Source organism: Oncorhynchus kisutch, unplaced genomic scaffold, assembly GCF_002021735.2.
Source record: "Oncorhynchus kisutch isolate 150728-3 unplaced genomic scaffold, Okis_V2 scaffold2552, whole genome shotgun sequence".
Lineage (NCBI taxonomy): Eukaryota > Metazoa > Chordata > Actinopteri > Salmoniformes > Salmonidae > Oncorhynchus > Oncorhynchus kisutch.
In genome coordinates this window covers 1,504-28,172 of record NW_022264497.1, presented here as the reverse complement: position 1 = coordinate 28,172, position 26,669 = coordinate 1,504, and the positions used below count along the sequence as shown (strand labels likewise).

Below are 26,669 nucleotides of genomic sequence, written 5' to 3'. Positions count from 1 at the left end.
GCCACAGACTAGATGAAAATAATATCCCAAAATTGATATGGATAAAATCATACTGACTACCCAAAAATCACTAATCAACATGCATTTATCTGTTAAAATCAATAAATCGGATCATTCCTCCCATATGGTTCCTTTTGGACGTCATAGAATATGTATATGTGTGTGTGTGTTATCTGAAAAAGGACGTTTGACTTTCAGAAAAACATATTGGTCAAGCTCAGACACTTTTTAATTTTAATTTTATTTTTTACTTATTAGGTGCATAATCTTAACAGGCTGGACATCTGGAGCCCAAATTAGCCCTAGCACTGTGAGTAAGCAAGATTGAGCTGCACCTGTTTGACTGACTGTAAATTAGCCGAAGTTGGCTAGCTAGCAAGCAAGGTATAAGAACCTTTCCAGCCAGTATGGCAATAGAACATTCACACCAACCTCAAATCTCAAAATCACCTCAAATCTCAAAATCACCTCAAATCACACCAACAGACACACAAAAGAAAGAACTATACCAACCTTTATTTAACTAGGCAAGTCAGTTATGAACTAATTCTTATTATAATGCCAGCCAACCAATGCTCCAGTATGGCTATGCTTTTAGTCAGTTATCAACTCTGAAGAAGCATTTCCACTGCTCCCAATGTGGGAGAGTTTCAGGCAGTCATCAGCTCTGAAGAAACGCTGGGGAACTCACAACAAAGAGCCCCAAATACTTTGAAGATGCAAGAGTAACATGTTATAATCATTGAATATCCTGTAATAAACCCTGGATGTCTGGTAATAAATAGTGGTAGTGAAAGAAGAATTTCAGTTTAAATATTGTATATTGAATAGGGTGACAACCTTTTAAAATTGATATCATGTTATTAACACTGTAGCTATTATAAAATAAACATGATGGTGGTGAAAGAAGAGTCATGCTCTGGAGTTGTGTTTGAATGTTGTTTATTTAAGTAAAGTTGGCACAGCTATGGCATGGCCCGTGGGGCAAAAGCGTTTTGAGAGGAGCACCCTCAATTGAACAGTAATCTGTGCCGCATGTTGTCAACAAAGCATCGTTCAGAAACATACATATTTTTTTCCATTAAATGTGTTTGAATTTTCAAACCTGTTTTCATTGAGAAGACAGACAAAGACTTTTATCAAAGTAATCACTTTTGCAAGTGAAACCCCAGAAATCCTACTCATTACTCCACTTGCTTAACCTACGGCACTATTGTTTTGAGCAGACTTCACCCTCGGCCAAAACGGGCCACCCGGCGCACTCCCGGGAGACAGCCCGGTTCCAAAGCGAATGCGCTCAACGCTAACCTGGTTCACCCTGGGCATTAATCAAATCCCCTCACTGTTCGTGTTGTTGCCCCGTGTCTAGGATTTTCCGAGACTAGTTTAGCACCGCAGCAAGCAAAACAAAAGCCCCACACCTACACTTAAAGCTGTCCTTTTCATAGAGTAAAGCTATGTTGTTATCTAGCGTTCTGGTAGTGGCAGTAATGCTTGGGTGAACAATGTATCAAGTATATTTCACTCTCAATTGCTTTATATATTTTATTTCTTGGGAAAACGTTGCGTTGCTATAACTACATAGTTATCTCACTGATGGCCGCACAAATTATTTCACTTCCGGTTTTAGAACGCGGGCGGAAGTTTATATTACAGATGTTTTTTTTCCTGGCGTATCCTTTACGCAGTCAAACAACTGACGATAAAGGAGTTTCATTTTCAACTTTTAAATGTGAGTTTATGGTCTCTAACTATTTGTTAGGGTGACCAAAGGCTTGACTTCCATTATCAATTGTCAGTAATTCACACAAAAACAGTCTCGAAAGAAAGAAGACCCACCCGTGAGTAGGGTTGCCAACTTTCTCACTACCAAATAAGGGACAGTGTATATTCATATTCTTTTCAATTGGAAATGCAAAACATTTTTATATTCCATTTATTCTATAACTTTACTAAAACTGTATCATTATGTAAACGTATGTGAATAAACCTCAAAATAAATGATCAAAGAAATCACAATTTCAACCTTTACAGCAATTTTTTTATTTTATAAATAAATTCAAATGCAAGAGGCTTCACTTGCCGCGATTTTGTCATTTTCCGCAGTAGACGCCACGAAGAATGCACTACTGTAGCACCTTTAGCTAGTGTGGCCTTCTTTAGCATTTCTGTGGATGCATGCTGAGTTAGGTCATTCTCCCTTCCACGGCCAATTGAGAATTCCCGACGGCATAAAGTACAGAAAACCTTCGTCGAGTCACCACTGACGGGCTTCACACAGGTATTTTTTTTGCTTCCCGTTGTTTGTTGGAGCTGCACAGTCTTTTCTTTTTTTCAGATTTATCCAGATTTCCTTAGTCTGCCAAACCGACCGAACAACCAACAGAAATGACTTACAGGAATTGGTGCGTTTACGCTATACTGTGATTGGATGAATACACGGGACAAGGGAGGTCCCGTATGGGACAACCCAATTTAGCCCAATATACGGGACATCCCGGCTAATAAGGGCCAGTTGGCAACCCTACCCGTGAGGTCAATGTGGGAAGATTTTTCAGACACCAAGAAAATGAAATAGACACAAGCTTACTCTTACAGGAGAGAAGCCTTTCCACTGCTGTTTGTGGGATCAGTTTCTCTTTTACAAACCTTAATAGACACACGCTTACTCACAAAGAAGCCTTACCACTGCTGTCAGTGTTGGAAGAGCTTCAGCCTGTTACATAAACCAAAGACTCACCAGCCAACTCCCACAGGAGACAAGCCTTACCATTGTTCTCTGCATGTGGTTAGTTTCAGTGATGTATGAAACTTAGATATGTTCTAACTTTAGCCAATAGTTATGAAAGTAGCTCTTGAGCCAAAAGTGGTCCCCAAAAATGTCATACTACGTTACATATGTGCACCAAGTCATTTCGCTCTCTCGCTTTGCTGTGTGTGCATTTTGCTAGCTGTTACTCAAATGGCGAGGGACTGAAGCGCATTGGCTGGAACTTGAATTGCTAGGGGGCTGGTCCACGTGGGGTAAATGCGGAGAAAACGGTTCCTATTAAACTAGGACAGTAATTATGCTCATAGATCACGCGTGGATGAACTACACATTGACACATCCAGCCCATAGCGGGAGGTTTAATAAATACTTATGTTGTCGCCAAGGTTCCGGAGCGTGTCTTTAACGGCTCACCAGAGAAGTCACATAGGAGAGAAGCCTTTTCACTGCTCCCAGTGTGGGGAGCGCTTCAGTCATACTAAAGACCTAAAGAAACATCAGCTAATTCAGCAGAGAAGCTTTACAACTGCTCTTGGTGTGGGAAGAGTTTTAAATTACTGAAAGAACATCAAAAGGCAATACACAGTGCAGTGCCAAATCATGGGACCGTATCCACAATGTGTATCAGAGTAGAACATGTGTCATAAGTGCTGAGAATAGAGACATTTTACTCCTACTTTTATGGGTGAAAATCTAATCCATGCATGAAGCCTCTTTCGTCATGAGTTCCACCTAGTGGACAGATATTTAGGAGACCTCATGAGCTGTCCTGACCAGTTAAGAGTTGCCAGCAGGTGTCGTGGTAATAGAAAAAGGCAGTGGGTCAGTGGTTCCTGCACCACATGCAATTGGTTTGGAGTTGTTCAAAGGATGTTTTGATATTTCTATATGATCAATCCAGAAATAATCTAGACCTACATGCAACAGTATTTCTCGCTCTTTATACAATGATTTCACAAGGCCTATTTCTTTGTTTTTGTACATTTCACATGATATGTCTAAATATTTATAACCACTAGGCTAATTAAACATGTTTTTCTTTTGATTATTGAATGACCTACATCATGTTATTTATTCAGAGTAATCCCTTTGGAGCACAATCACATTATTAAAATAATATATGCCTACAAATTGGGCAATTTAAGGCATCTAAGGTTTATGTTAAAGACGCAATATGCAGAAATGTACAGTGTACAGTTTTGTCTGACATAGTTGAAGTGTACCTATGATGAAAATTACAGGCCTCTCTCATCTTTTTAAGTGGGAGAACTTGCACAATTGGTGACTGACTAAATACTTTTTTTGCCCCACTGTATGAGTTGATTTTACTCTGAGCTCAGTTTGTCTGGGCAGTGTTCTAACATCATCCTAAAACGTCCTCTGAGCTGGGAGTTTTAATAGTCTTAACAGGTTTTAACAGGATTCCTAGGACCTTTTCTGAGATGCCTTGTGGACACAGACCCTGATGTCATAATGGTGTTTGTTGCCAAGCCGGTCAATTATGTGCATATCTAACTAATGTTGTCAGACAATTTTTTTCCCCTCTTCATGAAACCGGAAGTACATTTTTTTAAATATTCTAATATGAAAATGTACTAATGAGTATGAATTACGACGAGGGTCACATTTGAATTAAATTGTCTTATTCCTCCAGAAATCCATTCACTTTCTATCTGCATAAATCAATACTTTCTAAACCAAACTTCCATTGTCGCAATTTAACCAGCCAGACAGCCAGCTCCTCTTGGAAACGTTTAATTCAGGCATATTGACGTCCATTTCACCAGGATCGTGGGTTAACTTGTCAGTAACATAATGTGGAACAATAATATGATTACTTGACTCAGTAACACGGTATCATAACTAATTACACTTTGTATTTGAGTAACAATAACTATAGTTGGCAATGCGTTACTTTCAGAATATACGGCGCATTCAGAAAGTATTCAGACCCTTTCCCTTTCTGCAGATTCTGTTACGTTACAGCCTTATTCTAAAATGGATTAAATGTCATGTTTTCCCTCACCAATCTACATACAATATACCCCATAATGACAAAGCAAAAAAACAGTGTTTATACATTTTTTGCACAATCTGAAAAAAAAGTCATTGAAATACCTTATTCAGACCCTTTGCTATGAGACTTGAAATTGAGCACAGGTAAATCCTGTTTCCATTGATCATCCTGGAGATGTTTCTACAACTTGATTGGAGTACACCTGTGGTAAACTCAAATGATTGGACATGATTTGGAAAGGCACACACCTATCTATATAATGTCCCACAGTTGATAGTGCATGTCAGAGCAAAAACCAAACCATGAGGTTTTAGAAATTGTACATTGAGCTCCGAGACAGGATTGTGTTGAGGCACAGATCTGGGGAAGGGTACCAAAAACATGCCTGCAGCATTGAATGTCCCTAAGAACACAGTGGTCTCCATCATTCTTAAATGGAAGAAGTTTGGAACCACCAAGACTCTTCCTAGAGCTGGCCGCCCCAGGCAAACTGAGGGGGAAAGGGGCTTTGGTCAGGGAGGTGACCAAGAACCCAATGATCACTCTGACAGAGCTCCAAAGTTCTGTGCAGAACCATCCAGAAGGACAACTATCTCTGCAGCACTAGACCAGTATGTTAGAGTGGCCAGACAGAAGCCACTCCTCAGTTAAAGCTACATGACAGCCCACTTGGAGTTTGCCAAAAGGCACCTAAAGGACTCTCAGACCATGAAAAACAAGGTTATCTGGTCTGATGAAACCAAGCGTCTGGAGGAAACCTGGCACCATTTCTACAGTGAAGCATGGTGGTGGCAGCATCAAGCTGTGGGGATGTTTTTCAGCAGCAGGGACTGTGAGACAGGCCTTTTTGCTTTGTCATTATGGGGTATTGTGTATAGATTGAGGGGGGGGGGCAATTTAATACATTTTAGAATAAGGCTGTAACGTAACAAAATGTGGAAAAAGTCAGGTAAGACAGGTAACTAACTACAATAGAAACCTTACTCACCAGAGCTCTCACATTATGAAAACCACCAAAAAAGTTCAGGACAAAGACACACACATATATATATATATATCTATATACACACACACACACACACACACACACACACACACACACACACACACACACACACACACACACACACACACACACACACACACACACACACAACAACCTGCCAAATAAATTCTATACAATGTTTAGATTAAAACAGTGGAACAGGACAATGGGCACCCTCTGCTCTATATAGGTTTGACCTTTGACCAGGTAGTGCACCATATAGGGAACAGGGTGTCATTTGGGACACAGTATGGAGAGAGAAGTGTTGAGGGCGGAGCTTCACGGGGGAGTATCCCTTACCCTCGCTCTCTCAGGACTTTTACCATGTCTTTTATTTTTTGTTCTTCATCCGTTTCATTGTAGTTCATGATTATATGCAAATAAAATATACTTCAGTAAGCTCATGAGTGTGTCCCCTGTGTGTTTGGATATGTGCGTTCTTCTAAGTGTTGTTTTTGGGTATGTGTGTTTTCTGGTGTCTCCCGAGGTGCCCGGATAGAATAAACCTCTTGCCGCAGACAGGGCATGGGAAGGGTCTCTCGCCCGTGTGAATGCGCCGGTGTATCTTTAAATAGTTAGAATGGGCGAAGTTGGCCCCGCAGTCGGCACAGCTGTAAGGCCTTTCCCCCGAGTGAGACCGTTCATGAGCCCGCATATTCCCCCTCTGCGCGAAACCCTTCCCGCACACGGAGCAGCAGTGTGGTTTCTCTCCGGTATGGGTCAAGTGGTGGACTTTCAGGTCCCCAGAGCTGAAGAAGCTTTTCCCACAGTCGGAGCAGAGGTATGGTCTCTCTCCCGTGTGGCTTAGCCAGTGAGTCTTTAGGCCTCCTGACCGAGCAAAGGTCTTCCCACATTCGGTGCAGCAGTACGGTTTCTCACCCGTGTGTGTGCGTTGGTGCCGTTGCAGCTTGGACTGGTTGAAGAAGCCTATCCCGCAGTCAGCGCAGGTGTACGGTCTCTCTTCATTGTGCGTCAGCTCGTGGCTCTTCCTGTGCCCCGGCTCAGCGAAGCACTTCCCGCACTTGCAGCAAGAGTACGGTTTCTCTCCAGTATGTCCTCGCTCATGCCGAGCCAGCTTTGACGGTTTAGCAAAGATCTTGCCACAGTAAGAACAAGTGTAGTCGGGGGCCAGCTTCTTGATTCTGGTGTGGGTATTCTCATGTCTCTCTAGGTGTGATGGTCTGTCAAATGTCTTCCCACAGTCAGGACATGGATGAAGTTTCTTCGCAGCCTTCTTCTTCTGGTTCTGTGGTTGCCCTGTTGCCACGGTCACTTCTGGAAGATAGTCTGGGTCCAACTTTATCCTGTCTCCTATACAGATTGAATAAGACAGACAAATAGGTTAATACTTCATTTTTATTGAAGACCGTTCAGCAAGAGGAGACAGACAAGCACCTGGGCAGAACACTGAGAAAGGATTGTAGCGGGTGGGGATTAAACCCTGGTCTGCAGTGGGGAGAACAGTGAAAGGGGATTAAACCCTGGTCTCGAGTGGGGAGAACAGTGAAAGGGGATTAAACCCTGGTCTCCAGTGGAGAGAACAGTGAAAGGGGATTAAACCCTGGTCTCCAGTGGGGAGAACAGTGAAAGTGGATTAAACCCTGGTCTTGAGTGGGGAGAACAGTGAAAGGGGATTAAAACCTGGTCTCCATTGGGGAGAACAGTGAAAGGGGATTAAACTCTGGTCTCAGGTGGGGAGAACAGTGAAAGGGGATTAAACCCTGGTCTCCAGTGGGGAGAACAGTGAAAGGGGATTAAAGCCTGGTCTGCAGTGGGGAGAACAGTGAAAGGGGATTAAACCCTGGTCTCCATTGGGGAGAACAGTTAAAGGGGATTAAACCCTGGTCTGCAGTGGGGAGAACAGTGAAAGGGGATTAAACCCTGGTCTCCAGTGGGGAGAACAGTTAAAGGGGATTAAACCCTGGTCTGCAGTGGGGAGAAGAGTGAAAGGGGATTAAACCCTGGTCTCCAGTGGAGAGAACAGTGAAAGGGGATTAAACCCTGGTCTCCAGTGGGGAGAACAGTGAAAGTGGATTAAACCCTGGTCTGCAGTGGGGAGAACAGTGAAAGGGGATTAAACCCTGGTCTCCAGTGGGGAGAACAGTTAAAGGGGATTAAACTCTGGTCTGCAGTGGGGAGAACAGTGAAAGGGGATTAAACCCTGGTCTCGAGTGGGGAGAACAGTGAAAGGGGATTAAACCCTGGTCTGCAGTGAGGAAAACAGTGAAAGGGGATTAAACCCTGGTCTCCATTGGGGAGAACAGTTAAAGGGGATTAAACCCTGGTCTGCAGTGAGGAGAACAGTGAAAGGGGATTAAACCCTGGTCTCGAGTGGGGAGAACAGTGAAAGGGAATTAAACCCTGGTTTCCATTGGGGAGAACAGTGAAAGGGGATTAAACTCTGGTCTCAGGTGGGGAGAACAGTGAAAGGGGATTAAACCCTGGTCTCCAGTGGGGAGAACAGTGAAAGGGGATTAAACCCTGGTCTGCAGTGGGGAGAACAGTGAAAGGGGATTAAACCCTGGTCTCGAGTGGGGAGAACAGTGAAAGGGGATTAAACCCTGGTCTGCAGTGAGGAGAACAGTGAAAGGGGATTAAACCCTGGTCTCCAGTGGGGAGAACAGTTAAAGGGGATCAAACCCTGGTCTGCAGTGGGGAGAACAGTGAAAGGGGATTAAACCCTGGTCTCCAGTGGAGAGAACAGTGAAAGGGGATTAAACCCTGGTCTCCAGTGGGGAGAACAGTGAAAGTGGATTAAACCCTGGTCTTGAGTGGGGAGAACAGTGAAAGGGGATTAAAACCTGGTCTCCATTGGGGAGAACAGTGAAAGGGGATTAAACTCTGGTCTCAGGTGAGGAGAACAGTGAAAGGGGATTAAACCCTGGTCTGCAGTGGGGAGAACAGTGAAAGGGGATTAAACCCTGGTCTCGAGTGGGGAGAACAGTGAAAGGGGATTAAACTCTGGTCTGCAGTGGGGAGAACAGTGAAAGGGGATTAAACCCTGGTCTCGAGTGGGGAGAACAGTGAAAGGGGATTAAACTCTGGTCTCAGGTGAGGAGAACAGTGAAAGGGGATTAAACCCTGGTCTTGAGTGGGGAGAACAGTGAAAGGGGATTAAAACCTGGTCTCCATTGGGGAGAACAGTGAAAGGGGATTAAACTCTGGTCTCAGGTGAGGAGAACAGTGAAAGGGGATTAAACCCTGGTCTGCAGTGGGGAGAACAGTGAAAGGGGATTAAACCCTGGTCTCGAGTGGGGAGAACAGTGAAAGGGGATTAAACCCTGGTCTGCAGTGGGGAGAACAGTGAAAGGGGATTAAACCCTGGTCTCCATTGGGGAGAACAGTGAAAGGGGATTAAACTCTGGTCTCAGGTGAGGAGAACAGTGAAAGGGGATTAAACCCTGGTCTGCAGTGGGGAGAACAGTGAAAGGGGATTAAACCCTGGTCTCGAGTGGGGAGAACAGTGAAAGGGGATTAAACCCTGGTCTGCAGTGGGGAGAACAGTGAAAGGGGATTAAACCCTGGTCTCCAGTGGAGAGAACAGTGAAAGGGGATTAAACCCTGGTCTCCAGTGGGGAGAACAGTGAAAGTGGATTAAACCCTGGTCTTGAGTGGGGAGAACAGTGAAAGGGGATTAAAACCTGGTCTCCATTGGGGAGAACAGTGAAAGGGGATTCAAACCTGGTCTCCATTGGGGAGAACAGTGAAAGGGGATTAAACTCTGGTCTCGGGTGGGGAGAACAGTGAAAGGGGATTAAACCCTGGTCTCCAGTGGGGAGAACAGTGAAAGGGGATTAAACTCTGGTCTCAGGTGGGGAGAACAGTGAAAGGGGATTAAACCCTGGTCTGCAGTGGGGAGAACAGTGAAAGGGGATTAAACCCTGGTCTCGAGTGGGGAGAACAGTGAAAGGGGATTAAACCCTGGTCTGCAGTGAGGAGAACAGTGAAAGGGGATTAAAACCTGGTCTCCATTGGGGAGAACAGTTAAAGGGGATTAAACCCTGGTCTGCAGTGGGGAGAACAGTGAAAGGGGATTAAACCCTGGTCTCGAGTGGGGAGAACAGTGAAAGGGGATTAAACCCTGGTCTCCATTGGGGAGAACAGTTAAAGGGGATTAAACCCTGGTCTGCAGTGGGGAGAACAGTGAAAGGGGATTAAACCCTGGTCTCCAGTGGGGAGAACAGTTAAAGGGGATTAAACCCTGGTCTGCAGTGGGGAGAAGAGTGAAAGGGGATTAAACCCTGGTCTCCAGTGGAGAGAACAGTGAAAGGGGATTAAACCCTGGTCTCCAGTGGGGAGAACAGTGAAAGTGGATTAAACCCTGGTCTGCAGTGGGGAGAACAGTGAAAGGGGATTAAACCCTGGTCTCCAGTGGGGAGAACAGTTAAAGGGGATTAAACCCTGGTCTCCAGTGGAGAGAACAGTGAAAGGGGATTAAACCCTGGTCTCCAGTGGGGAGAACAGTGAAAGTGGATTAAACCCTGGTCTTGAGTGGGGAGAACAGTGAAAGGGGATTAAAACCTGGTCTCCATTGGGGAGAACAGTGAAAGGGGATTAAACTCTGGTCTCAGGTGGGGAGAACAGTGAAAGGGGATTAAACCCTGGTCTCCAGTGGGGAGAACAGTGAAAGGGGATTAAACTCTGGTCTCAGGTGGGGAGAACAGTGAAAGGGGATTAAACCCTGGTCTCCAGTGGGGAGAACAGTGAAAGGGGATTAAAACCTGGTCTCCAGTGGGGAGAACAGTTAAAGGGGATTAAACCCTGGTCTGCAGTGGGGAGAACAGTGAAAGGGGATTAAACCCTGGTCTCCAGTGGGGAGAACAGTGAAAGGGGATAAAAACCTGGTCTCCATTGGGGAGAACAGTGAAAGGGGATTCAACTCTGGTCTCAGGTGGGGAGAACAGTGAAAGGGGATTAAACCCTGGTCTCCATTGGGGAGAACAGTGAAAGGGGATTCAACTCTGGTCTCAGGTGGGGAGAACAGTGAAAGGGGATTAAACCCTGGTCTCCAGTGGGGAGTCATACATGTGAGGTCCCGGGAGTTTTGACACTCAATCACGGCTATGCACAGATTATTACTTTATTGTTCCTAGAGGGGGGTAATGTTGTACGGTGTACAGAAACTTCTGTACTATATGAAAAATGGTTCGGTACTAGAATTTTTGGACCTTTCGCTACTTCTGCCATGTGTCTCACGTGTGTACTGATTGAGAGGGTTGAGTCTAGTAATTTGTCTGAATCTTCTCACGGCCTCAGTAGCTAGCTAGGTTAATTGCGCACGCGATGGGGAATCATCTAACACCACGCAAGCTACTTTTGAGAAGCGGAGAGAGAGAGAGAATGCCAACAGCATGGCTTCTTCTAACAAAAACATCAAACCGGTATCTCCACGCCCACAACTTGTTGACAAAACTGACACCGGACTCAAACTATGGGAATACTTTGTTTACAGAGCAGATGAGGGCCAGCCCAACAAAACATCTCAGCAAAAGGTGTTACAAAACAGCGCAGTGCAAGGGAGGTTTAGTTCCAAAATGACCCTGGGTTGAATTGGGCTGGGTCCCACCTATGATCCAAATGAGAGCCAGTTGGAGCTGAGACCCTTGCGTACCAGGGGACAACTGGCCACCTGGGGTAACTGGCCCCCGCCCCCTGTAATTCACATTAAGACCATAAGATGTCACCAAATTATTTTCCCACTGCTCTTGCTCAACAAAAAGTGCCCTCTGTCATCACAACTTTTAGATATTTAAACAAAAGTTTAAAAAAGTTGTTATAATTTTTTTACATTTTTTTAAAAGTTGTAGATATATTCCAATGTTAGATCTATAATTGTTAAAATAAAATAAAATACAAGTAGGAAAGGCTTGAGATGCAGTGTCCTCCACTAATATTGGCACCCTTGGTAAATATGAGAAAAACGGGCTGTGAAAATGTTTTTATTGTTTATCCTCTTGGTCTTTCAATCAAAATACTCACAAAAATCCAACCTTTAAAGTAAAATAATTGAAAGAAAAAATACAATTCTTATCATCAAACAAATGTTCTCAAATATGTGTGTCACAATTATTGGCACCATTTCAATCAATACTTAGTGCAACCTCCCTGTGCAAAGATACCAGCTCTGAGTCTTCTCCTAGAATGCGTAATAAGGTTTAAGAACACATGGCAAGAGATCTGAGACCATTCCTCCATTTAGAATCTCTCCAGATCCTTCAGAGTCGAGGTGTACGCTCGTGGACTCTCCTCTTTAGCTCATCCCTCAGGTTTTCTATGGGGTTTATTTAGGTCAGGAGACTGGGATGGCTTTGGTAAGACCTTGATTTTGTTGTCAGTGAACCATTTGTGTTGATTTTGAGTTGTGCTTTGGATCATTGTCCTGCTGGAAGATCCAACCACGGCCCAGTTTAAGCTTCCTAGCAGAGGCAATTAGGTTTTGATCTAATATCCGCTGGTACATGGAGTCCATGATATCATGTATCCTAACAAGTTGTCCTGGGCCTTTGGAAGAAAAACAGCCCACAACATACTTCACAGTAGGGATGAGGTACTTTTCTGAATGGATATCTTTCTGTCTACGCCAAACCCACATCTGGTGTTTGTTCCCAGAAAGCTCATCTATTTTGGTCCCATTGAAAGTTCCATTAACTTTGGCAAATTGTAGGTGCTTGAGTTTGTTGTTTGATGACAGCAAAGGCTTTTTTTAATGGCAACTCTCCCAAACAACTTGTGGTTATGTAGGTGGTGTCTGATCGTAGTTTTGGAGACTTTCTGACCCCAAGACCCAATTAAGGTCTGCAATTCTCCAGCTGTGATCCTTGGACATTTTTGGGCCACTCGAACCATCCTCCTCACTGTGTGTGGGGTCAATATAGAAACACGTCCTCTTCCAGGCCGATTTGTTAACATCTCCAGTTGCTTTAAACTTCTTAATTATCACCCTGATAGTGGAAATGGTCATTTTCAACCGTTGAGCTATTTTCTAATAGCCATTTCCTGATTTGTTCAGCATGACAACCTTTTGTCGCACATCATTACTGTATTCTCGGATCTTTCACATAGTGGTGGATGACTATGTGAACTTGGCCTGTGTGTCACCACATATTTATACCCCAGTGAAACAGGAAGTCGTGGCTTACCTCTTAAGTGTTCCTAATCACTCAGGTTATCTTAAATGTAGCATATGAATGGGAATATACGTCAGTTAGATTTTACTCATAAGAATCTCTAGGGGTGCCAATAATTGTGGCACACGTTTCAGAGCAAAATATTAATTTCACATTTGAATTTTTATTATTTTACTTCAATTAAAAAGGTTTGATTTTTGTGGATATTTTGAATGAAAGACCAAGAGGATAAACAGCAAATAAATGTTTCTCAAAGCCCTTTTTGCTCATATTTACCCAGAGTGCCAATATTAGTGGAGGGCACTGTAAATAATCCACTTGTTTAAGAGAGAAACATGTAGATAATAATAAAAACTGTTGCGTTAAATAGCAGATGTGTCTACTCTGGTATTGGCATGTGCGCTCTAGCCAACAGCCTGATACAGTGCGGATAAACTGTGTGAGTAGGGTAGTCTACAATAATACATTATTATGGATAAGAGCTAGAATATTTGTATTTGTCTATATTTATTGGAAAGGAGCATCAAGCTCATCACCGTGCACTTTCACCACCCTGTTCCTAACTTACCTAGCCTAATAAATTGCATGGTTTCCCGAGTCATAGTGAGAGGATCACACACCATATATCATCACGTGACTCCAAGTTTACAATCGATATGATGGTTATTATATAAATATTTGCGCATAAAAGGCGTTTCCACTACCATTTCTCGCATAATTAACTTTACCGACAAAGATCCCACCATGTCGAACGAACAAATGATCTGTCTGCATTAGTAAAAATGTACCAAAACTTCCAGTTTCCATCAGAGCTGTCGTGACTGACTTTCATACCGTATGAATAGGACTTTACGCGCATAAAACATGTGTATGGGAAACGTGGTTAGTGTAGAACATTCTTAATGCAGTCACGGGAAAACACTTTTGAAAGCAGTTTTGATGGCCACTGTTAAGAGGAGAATCACTGAGCTTTCTAGTGTTACTAGGCTACAATTTCTCAAAGCCCAAAAATGAGTAGGCCTAAAATGGACCATTTTTAGAACTATGGTTTTTAGCAGTGGTATGGTTTATGCACGTTAGCGCTCGCCAATGGAGTTGAATCCATAGATAAGACCGGGGCTAAATGTAACCAGGGTCAGGTGTAACAGGTAGGTCTACATTAAATTCACCTTCCTTGGTTGGCTGAGTGCCAGTGGATATTTTTGGGGGGTACATTCAAGTCAGCAATATTTATTTATGTTACCTTTATTTAACTAGGCAAGTCAGTTTATAACACATGTTTATTTACATAAACAGCCTACCAAAAGGCCTCCTGTAGGGACCTAGGCTGGGATTAAATATATATATAGGACAAAACACACATCATGACGCCAGAACACTACATAAAGAGAGACCTAAGACAACAACACAGCATGGCAGCAACACAACATGACAACAACACAACACAACATGGCAGCAACACAACATGACAGCAACACAACATGACAACAACACAAGGTGGTAGCAGCACAAAACATGGTACAAACATTATTGGGCATAGACAATACATCAAATGTAGCAACAAGACCCCTTGACTTTTTCCACATTTTGTTATGTTACAGCCTTATCCTAAAATTGATTAAATAAATAAAAACCTCAGCAATCTACACACAATGCCCCATAGTGACAAAGCGAAAACAGAGTTTTACACATTTTTGCAAATGTATTAAAAATAAAAAACATTATTTACATACATTATTTACATAAGTATTCAGACCCTTTGCTATGAGACTCGAAATTGAGCTCAGGTGCATCCTGTTTCCATTGATCAACCTTGAGATGTTTCTACAACTTGATTGGAGTCCACCTGTGGTAAATTCGATGGATTGGAAATTATTTGGAAAGGCACACACCGGTCTATATAATGTCCCACAGTTGACAGTGCATGTCAGAGCAAAAACCAAACCATGAGGTCAACGGAATTGTCCGTAGAGCTCCGAGACAGGATTGTGTCGAGGCACAGATCTGGGGAAGGGTGCCAAAAAATGTCTGCAGAAATAAAGGTCCCCAAGAACACAGTGGCCTCCATCATTCTTAAATGGAAGAAGTTTGGACCCACCAAGACTCTTCCTAGAGCCGGCCACCTGGCCAAACTGAGCAATCGGGGGAGAGGGGCCACTCTGACAGAGTTCTATAGTTCCTCTGTGGAGATGGGGGAACCTTCCAGAAGGAAAACTATCTCTGCAGCACTCCACCAACCAGGCCTTTATGGTAGAGTGGCCAGACGGAAGCCACTCCTCAGTAAAAGGCACATGACAGCTCGCTTGGTGTTTGCCAAAAGGCACAAAGCCTCTCAGACCACGAGAAACAAGATTCTCTCTTCTGATGAAACCAAGATTGAACTCTTTGGCCTGAATGCCAAGCATCACGTCTGGAGGAAACCTGGCACCATCCCTACGGTGAAGCATGGTGGTGGCAGCATCATGCTATGGGGATGTTTTTCAGTGGCAGAGACTGGAGACTAGTCAGGATAGATGTAAAGATGAACGGTGCTAAGTACAGAGAGATCCTTAAATTCTTTGGAATAGGGGGCAGCATTTTCACTTTTGTTGAATAGCGTGCCCAGAGTAAACTGCCTCCTACTCTGTCCCAGATGCTAATATATGCATATTATTATTCATATTGGATAGAAAACACTGAAGTTTCTAATACTGTTTGAATGATGTATGTGAGTATAACAGAACTCATATGGCAGGCAAAAACCTGAGAAAAAATCCAAACAGGAAGTGGGAAATCTGAGGTTTGTAGTTTTTGATCTCAGCCCCTGTCGAATACACAGTGGGATATGGGTTATTTTGCACTTCCTAAGGCTTCCACTAGATGTCAACCGTCTTTAGAACGTTGTTTCAGGCTTCTACAGGGAAGGGGGGCCGGATGAGAGTTGTTTGACTAAGGGGTCTGGCAGCAACCTCGTTCTCAGTCACATGAGAGGTATCTCTCATTCCATTGCTTTTCGACAGACAATGGAATTCTCTGGTTGGAACATTATTGAACATTTATGATAAAAACATCCTTACTTGTCCTTAGTTTGACATGTTTCTTCGACCTGTAATATAACTTTTTGAACTTTTCGTCCGACTGGACCTGAACGGGCATTTGGATTTGTTTACCAAACGCTCTAACAAAAGAAGCTATTTGGGCATAAATGATGGACATTATCGAACAAAAGAAACATTTATTGTGGAACTGCGATTCCTGGGAGTGCATTCTGAAGAAGATCATCAAAGGTAAGTGAATATTTATAATGCTATTTTTGACTAATGTTGACTGCGCAACATGGCATTTTTACATTTTTATTTTGGCTGGTTTGGGCTCTGAGCACCGTATTCAGATTATGCTTTTTCCGTAAAGTTCTTTTGAAATCTGACACAGTGGTTGCATTAAGGAGAAGTGTATCTAATGTTCCATGCATAACACTTGAATTTTCATCAACATTTATAATGAGTTTTTCTGTGAATTCATGTGGCTCTCTGCACAATCACCGCATGTTTTAGAACAACTGAACCAATGTAAAATGAGATTGTTTGATATAAATATGCACTTTATCGAACAAAACATACACAATAATGTAACATGAAATCCTATGAGTGTCATCTGATAAAGATCATCAAAGGTTAGTGATTAATTTTATCTCTATTTGTGCTTTTTGTGACTCCTCTCTAAAATGGTGTCAAATACTTGTATGTTTGAGGAATTAGATTTATGAGATTTCTGTTGATTTGTATTTGTTGCCCTGCAATTTCATTGGCTGTTGGCGAGGGGTTCCCCAGTCCTAGACAGGTTAATGAAAACCAGCTCCAGAGTGCTCAGGACCTCAAACTGGGGCGAAGTTTCACCTTCCAACAGGACAACGACCCTAAGCACACAGCCAAGACAACAGAGGAGTGGCTTCGGGACAAGTCTCTAAATGTCCTTGAATGGCCCAGAGTCCGGACTTGAAAACCGATCGAACAACTCTGGATTGACCTGAAAATAGCTGTGCAGCAATGCTCCCCATCCAACCTGAGAGCTTGAGAAGATCTGCAGAGAAGAATGGGAGAAACTGCCCAAATACAGGGGTGCTTGTAGCGTCATACCCAAGAACACTTAAGGCTGTAAAACGCTGCAAAAGGTGCTCCAACAAAGTACTGAGTAAAGGGTTTGAATAATTATGTAAATGTGATATTATTTTAATTTAAAAAAAATGTAAACTGTTTTTGCTTTGTCATTATGAGGTATTGTGTGTTGATTGATGAGGGGGAAAACAGTTGAATACATTTTAGAATAAGGCTGTAACCTAACAAATTTTGGAAAAAGTCAAGGGGTCTGAATACTTTCTGAAGGCATTGTATGTGCTTTTGTCAGTATTATATTGTTAACATTATATCACCCACCAATGCACTCATAACTTAGCTATGACAGCTATATATTTCAACTAGCTACGTAGCTTGCTCGCCTGGGCCTGCTAGTCGTGTTGCTAGCCAGCCAGCAGCCCTTGGCAGAGCATTGCACCATGGGAGGTGAAATTCATTCTGGGAATCGTAGTATGCTGTGTGGACCATAGAATCCATTCTATTTCTCCGGTGTGTGGACTAGGGCAAGACAAGAGCGTCAAAGGGTTTTTATTTTTTGTTTTGGAACTAAACTATTACATTTTACATACAATTATTTAGCTGATTAATGTAATTTGACCCAATATTATGACCATAGATGAGCAAAATAAGCCTGATATGTATGAAATTACATGTTAAAACTGTTTAGCTTTAATTGTACAATTATATAGTATGCTCTGAGTCTCATATGGTTTTGCAGAAGGACAATTAAAGATTATTCTGTTATTAAACATGGTGCTTTTAAAAAAAAATTATAAATTCAATTTCGAATAACAGTTAAACATATTGTAAAAAATGTTTTTGCTGTGGTTTCGGTATCGTTTCGTATCGAGTATCATTTCCGTATTGAGTATCGTGATACAAAATTCTGGCATTGTGACATCACTAGAGGGGCGTATTACGTTCCAGCTGCAGACAAACACACAGACAGTCATTGTAAATAAGACTTTGTTCTAAATTCACATAACTGGCTAAAAAATAAACCAGAATAAACAATACAAGCCAAAAATGTTTATGTCAAAGTGCCATGGTTAACAATGAGACAGAGCAAATCTCTCTCAAAAAAGTGTAACAATCCCACACTAGAACAGAGGGCAGGCATGTCTGTCTTGTTTTACTGTGTAGTTTTAGAATTGATTTAGAATACCAGTTGTTTCCGCCAAAATTAGCACCTAGATCTAGACGCACTGCTCTGCACAGGAGTTTCTCTCTTTTTCTGAAGAGCAAATCTCTCGTTCTGTGTCTTCACCAGTTTTTCTGCAGATTAATTCGCTCAAGTAACTAAGCTTGATAATTTGCAAGCTAGTTTTAGTTAAATGGCCAAGTATCCTGTTAGGATTCCAGCCCAAAACCAAATCCATCAAACTGCCTGATAATCACAGACCAGCGTCCGCCTTCACAAAGCGTCTCAGTGTACCAGCGCTGATCTAGGATAATTTTTGCCTTTTAGATCATAATGAATAAGATTATGTGGACCGGGGGCACCTGGTCTTAGATCAACACTCTTAACCTACCACCAGTTTTTTATTATTTATTGCAGACAGCACCTTGCCGTTTGTATTTCAACGAACATTGTATGGAAAATATAAGGGAAAAAACAACTGAGAAATCACACTGTCATTCAGTGGAGGCTGCTGAGGGGAGGACGGCTCATAATAATGGCTGGAACGGAGCCAATGGAAACCATGTGTTTGATGTATTTGATACCATCCCACTAATTCTGCTCCAGCCATTACCACGAGCCCATCCTCCCCACTTAAGGTGGCACCAACCTCCTGTGCTGTCATCGTCCCTGACGATGGCCATGCTGCCGAAACACGCCGAGCTTTTAAATCTTTGTTCTATTGAACATGCCATAACAATAAATGCATTTTAATGATATGAAGAGTGTCTTGGTCCTTGTTTCTTTGATGACCTATCTAACCGCTCTGCCAAAGAGCACCTATCTAACCGCTCTGCCAAAGAGCACCTATCTAACCGCTCTACCAAAGAGCACCTATCTAACCGCTCTACCAAAGAGCACCTATCTAACCGCTCTACCAAAGAGCACCTATCTAACCGCTCTACCAAAGAGCACCTATCTAACCACTCTACCAAAGAGCACCTATCTTACCGCTCTACCAAAGAGCACCTATCTAACCGCTCTACCAAAGAGCACCTATCTAACCGCTCTACCAAAGAGCACCTATCTAACCGCTCTACCAAAGAGCACCTATCTTACCGCTCTACCAAAGAGCACCTATCTTACCGCTCTACCAAAGAGCACCTATCTAACCGCTCTACCAAAGAGCACCTATCTTACCGCTCTACCAAAGTGCACCTATCTTACCGCTCTACCAAAGAGCACCTATCTTACCGCTCTACCAAAGAGCACCTATCTAACCGCTCTACCACAGAGCACCTATCTAACCGCTCTACCACAGAGCACCTATCTAACCGCTCTGCCAAAGAGCACCTATCTAACCGCTCTGCCAAAGAGCACCTATCTAACCGCTCTGCCAAAGAGCACCTATCTAACAAATCACACTGTATCAGACAGATCATGATGTTGTTGTGATATCAACATTATTATGACACTAACTTTCTCCCGACACCTCACAGGCCCACCTACAACGGGTGGATTCAGTGACATGAAACAATCTGAACGTTGCAGATAGAAATGGAATGAAAGGAGTTGACGTGATTCCCTTCCCTCAAGGTCAACTCTGGACCTCGAAGCCAGTTCCACTGCTTGTTTTCATTTTTCACCTCTAACCAGGGCTGCTGAATTATCCGGTAGAGCAGAAGACCAGCAGGCTCCGGACCTCGTAGGGTAAGAGTTGAATAGCCCTGCTTATTCAATCTGACAGGCAATCATTTCTGTTTGACACCATAGATTTCTACCTGATTCGAACTTACATCCTCTGAACAGGCCTCTGGACTTACCCGAGTAAACCATTTCATCTTCCTCTGCTTCTGCTTCATCATCTTCCTCCTCCTCTTCTTTGATAATCATATTAAATCTGGGTCTTTCTGCCACGGTGAGACCTGAGAGGTGGTCTGAAATAACCAAACCAATATAATTAATTGCCAGCTGATACTGTAATGCTGGACATGCACCGTTGGGGCCCTGTGTTCCTCTAGGAACTGAAGGGAATAAGTAAGGGAGAATCTCAGTTTAATTTGCTTGATTCCTTGTCCTCTCTCCTTGCTTCTTTCTCAAAACCCATTGGATGAGGTCAGAGGTCCCTCCCCTCTGACCTTTACATCTGATAATTTTTCAGAAGGAGAGAGGATGCGAGGAATCAAGGAAATGCAATTGAGATTCTCCCTAAGTCAACATAATGCTCTGGTTAGGTCTACCTCTAGTTGGGATTCTCCCTAAGGCAACATAATGCTCTGGTTAGGCCTACCTCTAGCTGGGTTTCTCCCTGAGGCAACATAATGCTCTGGTTAGGCCTACCTCTAGTTGGGATTCTCCCTAAGGCAACATAATGCTCTGGTTAGGCCTACCTCTAGCTGGGTTTCTCCCTAAGGCAACATAATGCTCTGGTTAGGCCTACCTCTAGTTGGGATTCTCCCTAAGTCAACATCTACCTCTAGTTGCCTCTACTGTTATCTTTGATCAGTCCCGGATCCAACTCTTTTTTTTCATAGTATTCTATTCATAATCATTTTGTTCACTGCTTTATATTTGTTACACTACTAACCACTATCTCCAATAGGTGCAGATCTAGGATTTGCCTAATCTCCCCCAAGCCTCTCTCATTGGTGGGAGAAATACAAAACTGACCAAAGATCAGCGTCTAGGGCCAACTTCACGCAACATGGACTCACCTGGGTCAGCCATGTCACTATGTCCCTCCTCTTCCTCTTCCTTCACAGTCACATTGGGTTCAGGTTCTGGGGCAGTGGGACTAGGAAGGTAGTCTGATTCCGACTCAGACCCCGCGTTCTCGACAAAATCCATTTCAGAATCCTTTTGGGCTTGTAATTGTGTATTCTAGTGTAGATCCATGGTTATCTGTGGGTTCAGTGACACATGCACACAATGATATGAGGCTGATTCAAGTATTTGTGCTAGGACAGAACCAAAACCTGCACCCGGGGAGGGCCAGGACCCAGTTTGGGAAACCCTGGTTTAACAGGCATGTGCTCATGGCCTGTTAACACAGGTGTGCCTTATTGTTAATTAAGGGCGTGGCATCAGGTATAAATGTTTGGCCATGAGTTCAGTCAGGGGCTCCCCTTGATGGTGTAGGTTGGTGATGGCATTCATTTAAATCAGTTGTTTTTATAGCAATGCTCTTATTCCACCTAGAACCGGTCTTCTGTGGACACGCCCTGGACACTGTCAAGGCTGCTAATAAGGACTACTTGCATTGACCGGTTTTTATTTTTTTTAACTAACGCTCTTTCACCGACTATACACACACTCACCACATAAGCTGCTGCTACAGCTCAGTATTATGTATCTGGATGCCTAGTCATTTTACATGGTATCCCTGCACATCAACTTGGTACTGGTACTCCCTGTATATAGCCATGTTAATGTTATTCACTGTATTCATTCCTTGTGTCACTACTTCTATTTTTATAGGACCCTGTAAGTAAGCATTTCACTGTTAGAGGCAGGTGATAAATCACATTAGGATGTCTTGTTTGTTGATTGTCAGCAACTGTCACTAACCTTGGTCATTGTCTTATAGGCATACTACAAAAAGCTATTTTTATTTTACCAGGTAAGTTGACTGAGAACACATTCTCATTTACAGCAACGTCCTGAGGAATAGTTACAGGGGAGAGGAGATGAATGAGGCAATTGTAAGCTGGGGGTCATTATTGTGCATTTTGAGAATGAACAAAAAACGAAAATAAATTGTTGCAGCATATCTTTGAATTCTCATGCTCCACCCCTGATGAGAACTTGTTGTGCAATTACTTAGTGCTAGTTATTTACCAGATGACCTCACCTCTTTAAACAGGGGGCGTAGATCGGCTCACTTCAATTAATTGTGTTACAAATGCAGGTTTTTGACCGTTACACTCTAGTTTACATGTGATTGTATTATCATAGACACAAGGAGAGAAGATGGATAGTGGTGATGCTACACAATATTAGCTAACTGAGATAGCTCTCGCCGAAACTGACCCGTCCTTTTCGTAGCATTAGCCACCTAGCGTTCTGGTATATAGTGCTAGCTTGGGTGAGCACCTTTTCAATATAGCTGCGTACATTTAATTGCCCGTTAAAACAAAATTTGTTAACTAGCCAGCGAGCTGTTACTCACCTCGACTTCCCTAGCGGATGTTATGACTGGAGATCTACGTCGACATTCGATTGCTCTGGCCTGAGAGCGCAGACAAACAGGAAGTTGTTGCCTTATCGTTGATTCCCCACGACTGCAACTGTATTTTTCTCTAAATATACAATGTAAAACGAAAAAAAGTTGTCTTGTTGCTCAAGTTATCTGGACGCACAGAAGAACCACAAAGCGAAAATAAGGTGATAATATTTTAATGCCACGCAATATAGTCGTAGAGATAATTGCTAGCTATCCAGCTAACGTTAGCCAGCTAGCTATAACTACCGACAATGGGTCCGGTTAACTATAGCTACCAACGTTTATAACCGATATCTAGCTCGAACCCTACACTGAATCCCGAATTAACACACAGCTCCTTATGCACTTAGCTATGTAGCTATAACTGAGAGGATTGGATAGGAATCTGTTTGCAATACAGCAATAATTCCACCAGCCTGGCCTTTCAAAGGGCGAGATGGAGTACAGTAGTTGAGCTACTAGGCTATATTGCTTAGCTACAGCCGAACACCTATAAGATCAACACACTTCTGAGGGGTATCTTGTTTAACAATCACCTGCAGTTGAGCCCTTGACAAAGTATTTATTAAAGTAGTATCAAATTATTTTATTCTTCAGGTACAGAGGAGAACGAGTGAAAGACCTTGGAGTAGCTTACTAGAGAGCACTGAACGAATTTCAGGTGTTCAACAACTTCATCATTTCTGATACCTCGTGAGCAGGACAATATGAATCGTGAAAGAGAAACGTTGATGGATGAAATTGAAGAGAGTTTATGGACTTTAACAGAGGACAATTTACGCTCCCTTTGTGAATGCAGTGGAATAGGTGGCAAGGATGGATCTGAAATGAAAGGAAAGAATCAACGAGCACTACGGCGTAAAATCATGGAGGAAACATGGGAAAATGAGGATTTAATGAAGTCTGAGGATCGGGGAATGTCATGGTTACTCCAACTGAAAGAGGACATCAAAAGGATACAGGATGCTGGGGGTGTGGCCTCCAGACAATCAGCATCAGTGCATGTGGACGACGGAGCACAAGGAAGCTGCGGCGCAGAACGTAAAGAGGATGGAGGGAATCTTTATAGTTACCAGAACAACCCTCACCTGTCCCCCTTCCAAGAATCCCCGGGTAGTGCTTCACTTGGACTCGAAAGCAGGAAAACACTGGGGCTGAGTGGAACGGTGAAAGGAGGAGAAGAAGAGGAGGAGGAAGAAGATTTGATTGAGGCAGCAGAGAAGAGTGTTAAAAAACGCCAGCCGAAACGCACGGTGAAAAAACCCCACTGCTGCTCAGACTGTGGCAAAAGCTTCAGTCACAAAAGTCATTTGACTGTCCATCAGCACACGCACACCGGAGAGAAGCCTTACCACTGTACGCAGTGCGAGAACAGTTTCTACTGCTCATCTTATCTGATATCACACATGCGAACGCACACCGGTGAAAAGCCCTACCGCTGCTCCGACTGTGGGAAGAGGTTTGGCCAATCGAACGCCCTGAAGCTACACCGCATGCGAAGGCACACCGGCGAGCTGCCATTCTCTTGTTTGGATTGTCCAAAACGTTTCGTCACGTCGGCACACTTGAAATCCCACCAGAGAGTCCACACGGGAGAGAAGCCCTACCACTGCTCGGACTGCGGGAAGAATTTCTCCCACTCGAGCGCCCTGAGACTCCACCAGAAAACCCACAGCGGAGAGAAACCTTTCATCTGCGAATGTGGAAAGAGCTTCATTAACTGGGCCCACTTAAACTCCCATCAAAGATCCCACACCGGTGAGAAGCCTTACTGTTGCGAGCAGTGTGGCAAGTGCTTCTCTGAATCCGGCACCCTGTCAAATCATCAGAGAACTCATACTGGGGAGAAGCCTTACAGCTGTGATCAGTGTGGCGAGAGGTTCGCTCAGTCGGGATCTCTGACAATCCACCAGAGGACACACACAGGAGAGAAGCCCTACGCCTGCGATCAGTGTGAGAAGAGGTTCATTACCTCTAGCCACCTGAGACGCCACCAGAGGACTCACACTGGAGAGAAGCCTCACCTCTGTGATGAATGTGGCAAGAGCTTCACGCGGGCCGGAGCCCTGGCGAGCCACCGCAAAACACACACTGGAGAGAAACCCTACAGCTGTGATCTGTGCGGGAAGAGTTTTGTTCAGTCTGGGCAACTGACGAGCCACCAGCGCACACACACAGGAGCCAAGCCGTATGGCTGCGATCAGTGTAGTGAAAGATTCACTCAATCAGCCACCCTGGCCAATCATCAACGAACACACACGGGAGAGAAGCCCTACGGTTGTAATCTATGCGAGAAGAGCTTCGCTCAGTCGGGGCACCTAAAAAGTCACCAGAAAGCCCACGCCAGAGGAGGAATGTGTCCTCTTCCAACCCTCTCCTCTCCGACATCTGTTCCGGTACCTTCTGTAAGTTCTAAATGGTCCAAAACTCAGCTGCCGGACTCCTCAGCCACACCAAGTTCTGAAACCACATCACCAGTGTTCTATGTGAACACTGGCTACCCGCTACACACAGCACCTTCTGCTACTAAACCCCCTTATTGACCTGTTTTCTGCACCAGTGGTTGTCAAACCTCTCCTCAGGGACGTTTCGTGGATTTTGATCTATTCCAGAACTAGTACACCTGATTCAACTGGTCAACTAATCCTAAAGCCCTTGACTAGGTGAACCAGGTGATCTAGTTCAGGAATACAACAAAGTTGTGAAACGTCTGGGGGTGTCCAAGGAGAGGTTTGAGAAACACTGCTCAACACCGTGGACACTATGGGGTAGTTTCCCGGACACAGAGTATCATTTAAAAAATAATTGAATAGAGATTCTCCATTGAGCTTGTTTTTTAGTTTAGGGCTAGTGTAGTGGGGTTATATTTATCATATATGCATGTGTACCTTACATGCTACTCGTAATAAGACAGCAAAAAAAGCCCATTAAATTAATTATTTGACTCCATAAGATTAATGGCAATATGCAAGAGACTATAGTTAGTGTTACAAGACATCCTTCTATGCATGGTCAGAGAGAGAACGAGGGAGACGAAGAAACCATGGCTCATGAGAGAGAAATAAATTGAGAGAGTATCTCACCACAGCATTTCAGGAACCAAAAAAGAGAGAGGCAGTGAATGTAAGGACCTTTTATAATGTCAGACTTGTTTGAATTCAAAATCTGAGTTGTTGACCAATAGCATTACTGTAAAGCTAACCTCCAATCAGATATCATACCTACAGACCTGTAAAGACAACAGAAGCTCTGCTTGTCAGAGGTCTGACAATGCGGTTGGAGAATAACACAGAGAAGACGACACAGAGGACATTCTGGCTTACAGTTGATAAGAAGGGTCTCTTCTGGGGCTGGCCTGCTCTGAACTAGTATTAAGCGTTGTCTCGGAAACTGGCTCTATGGGCCAAACAACATCATACTGACCTGTTTCAACGTCATAGAACATGTCATAGTGAACTGTGTGTGTGGAGTGGGGGATGTTTGGGTGAGTGAGTGGGGGGGGGGGGGGGGGGGGGGGGGGGGTGTTGAGAGTTGTATCTTTCATGTACTCCCATTATCAATTCAATTGTTATAATGTAGAATGTTTTGACAATAGTAGGTATGTATTCATGTATTCAATTGATCAATAAATTCAACCCATTATCTTCTCAACAATGTCAGCTTATCACCTTAATTGTTTAGTACGCTTAAAAAAAATATATATATATATATATATAATCTAATATATAAAGTGCATTGAGTGTGGGAAATGTGCTCTACAAAATATAATTATTGTTATTAAAGAATTATGAAACGACTCGTGAAACTGGAATAAAGGATACATGTCTTCACCCGAAAAAACATCAGGACTCTGAGAGGTTCCTGTTCAAAGTGGGTGTCAGGTAAAAGTAGACGATGGCAGACAACAGGATTCTTAGTGAAAGCGCTGTGTTTGTTGAACGTGTGTCTTGATTTATAGATCCGGTAAAATCTTATCCAGGATCTTTCCGAAGTAAGATTAGCCTACACGAGACGCTTATTTGTCACTACTTAAATCAAGTTTTTATATCTAAATCAACGTTTGATTGGTCTGGTATTTGAGCTCATCGACTTGAGATCCTGGAATTATTTCCCAGAAACCCCCTAATCTTTATCTAAAGGCTGCGACTAACAAAGTAAATGTAGCCTACTTACTTATTTGTCATGTGAATAAACTCTGAGGAAACAATATCTCCCCACCAATTGTGCATGTTCTCCCACTTAAAAATGATGAGGAA

General features: G+C 43.3%; 2 protein-coding genes across 3 annotated transcripts; one reads left to right on the top strand and one right to left on the bottom strand.

Moving 5' to 3' along the window:
- Positions 1-4,509: 4,509 nt before the first annotated feature.
- Positions 4,510-22,468, bottom strand: LOC109876454 (gastrula zinc finger protein XlCGF17.1). The gene is made up of 4 exons (XM_020468871.2): positions 22,360-22,468; positions 20,906-21,092; positions 20,015-20,128; positions 4,510-7,143 (listed from the first exon to the last, which is right to left on the bottom strand). The coding sequence occupies exons 2-4, from the start codon at positions 21,036-21,038 to the stop codon at positions 6,275-6,277; spliced, it is 1,116 nt and encodes a 371-aa protein (XP_020324460.1). The 5' UTR covers positions 21,039-21,092; positions 22,360-22,468; the 3' UTR covers positions 4,510-6,274.
- Positions 21,791-26,091, top strand: LOC116370491 (zinc finger protein 2-like). 2 transcript variants are annotated; one of them, XM_031819762.1, is made up of 2 exons: positions 21,791-21,810; positions 23,011-26,091. In XM_031819762.1, exon 2 carries the CDS (start codon positions 23,121-23,123, stop codon positions 24,954-24,956), a length of 1,836 nt encoding a protein of 611 aa, XP_031675622.1. In that variant the 5' UTR covers positions 21,791-21,810; positions 23,011-23,120; the 3' UTR covers positions 24,957-26,091. The 2 variants fall into 2 exon arrangements, with proteins under 2 accessions (XP_031675622.1, XP_031675621.1); XM_031819761.1 differs by lacking the exon at positions 21,791-21,810 and adding an exon at positions 22,435-22,574.
- Positions 26,092-26,669: the final 578 nt, after the last annotated feature.

What these genes read in the sequence shown, in the direction of transcription:
- LOC116370491 (XM_031819762.1), top strand. Translation starts at nt 23,121, where the DNA reads ATGAATCGTGAAAGAGAAACGTTGATGGATGAAATTGAAGAGAGTTTA.
- LOC109876454 (XM_020468871.2), bottom strand. Translation starts at nt 21,038, where the DNA reads ATGGATTTTGTCGAGAACGCGGGGTCTGAGTCGGAATCAGACTACCTT. An exon ending in TAGTGACATGGCTGACCCAG is followed by an intron (nt 20,129 to 20,905) that starts GTGAGTCCATGT and finishes TGGTTATTTCAG; the next exon opens with ACCACCTCTCAGGTCTCACC. An exon ending in AGATGAAATGGTTTACTCGG is followed by an intron (nt 7,144 to 20,014) that starts GTAAGTCCAGAG and finishes CAATCTGTATAG; the next exon opens with GAGACAGGATAAAGTTGGAC.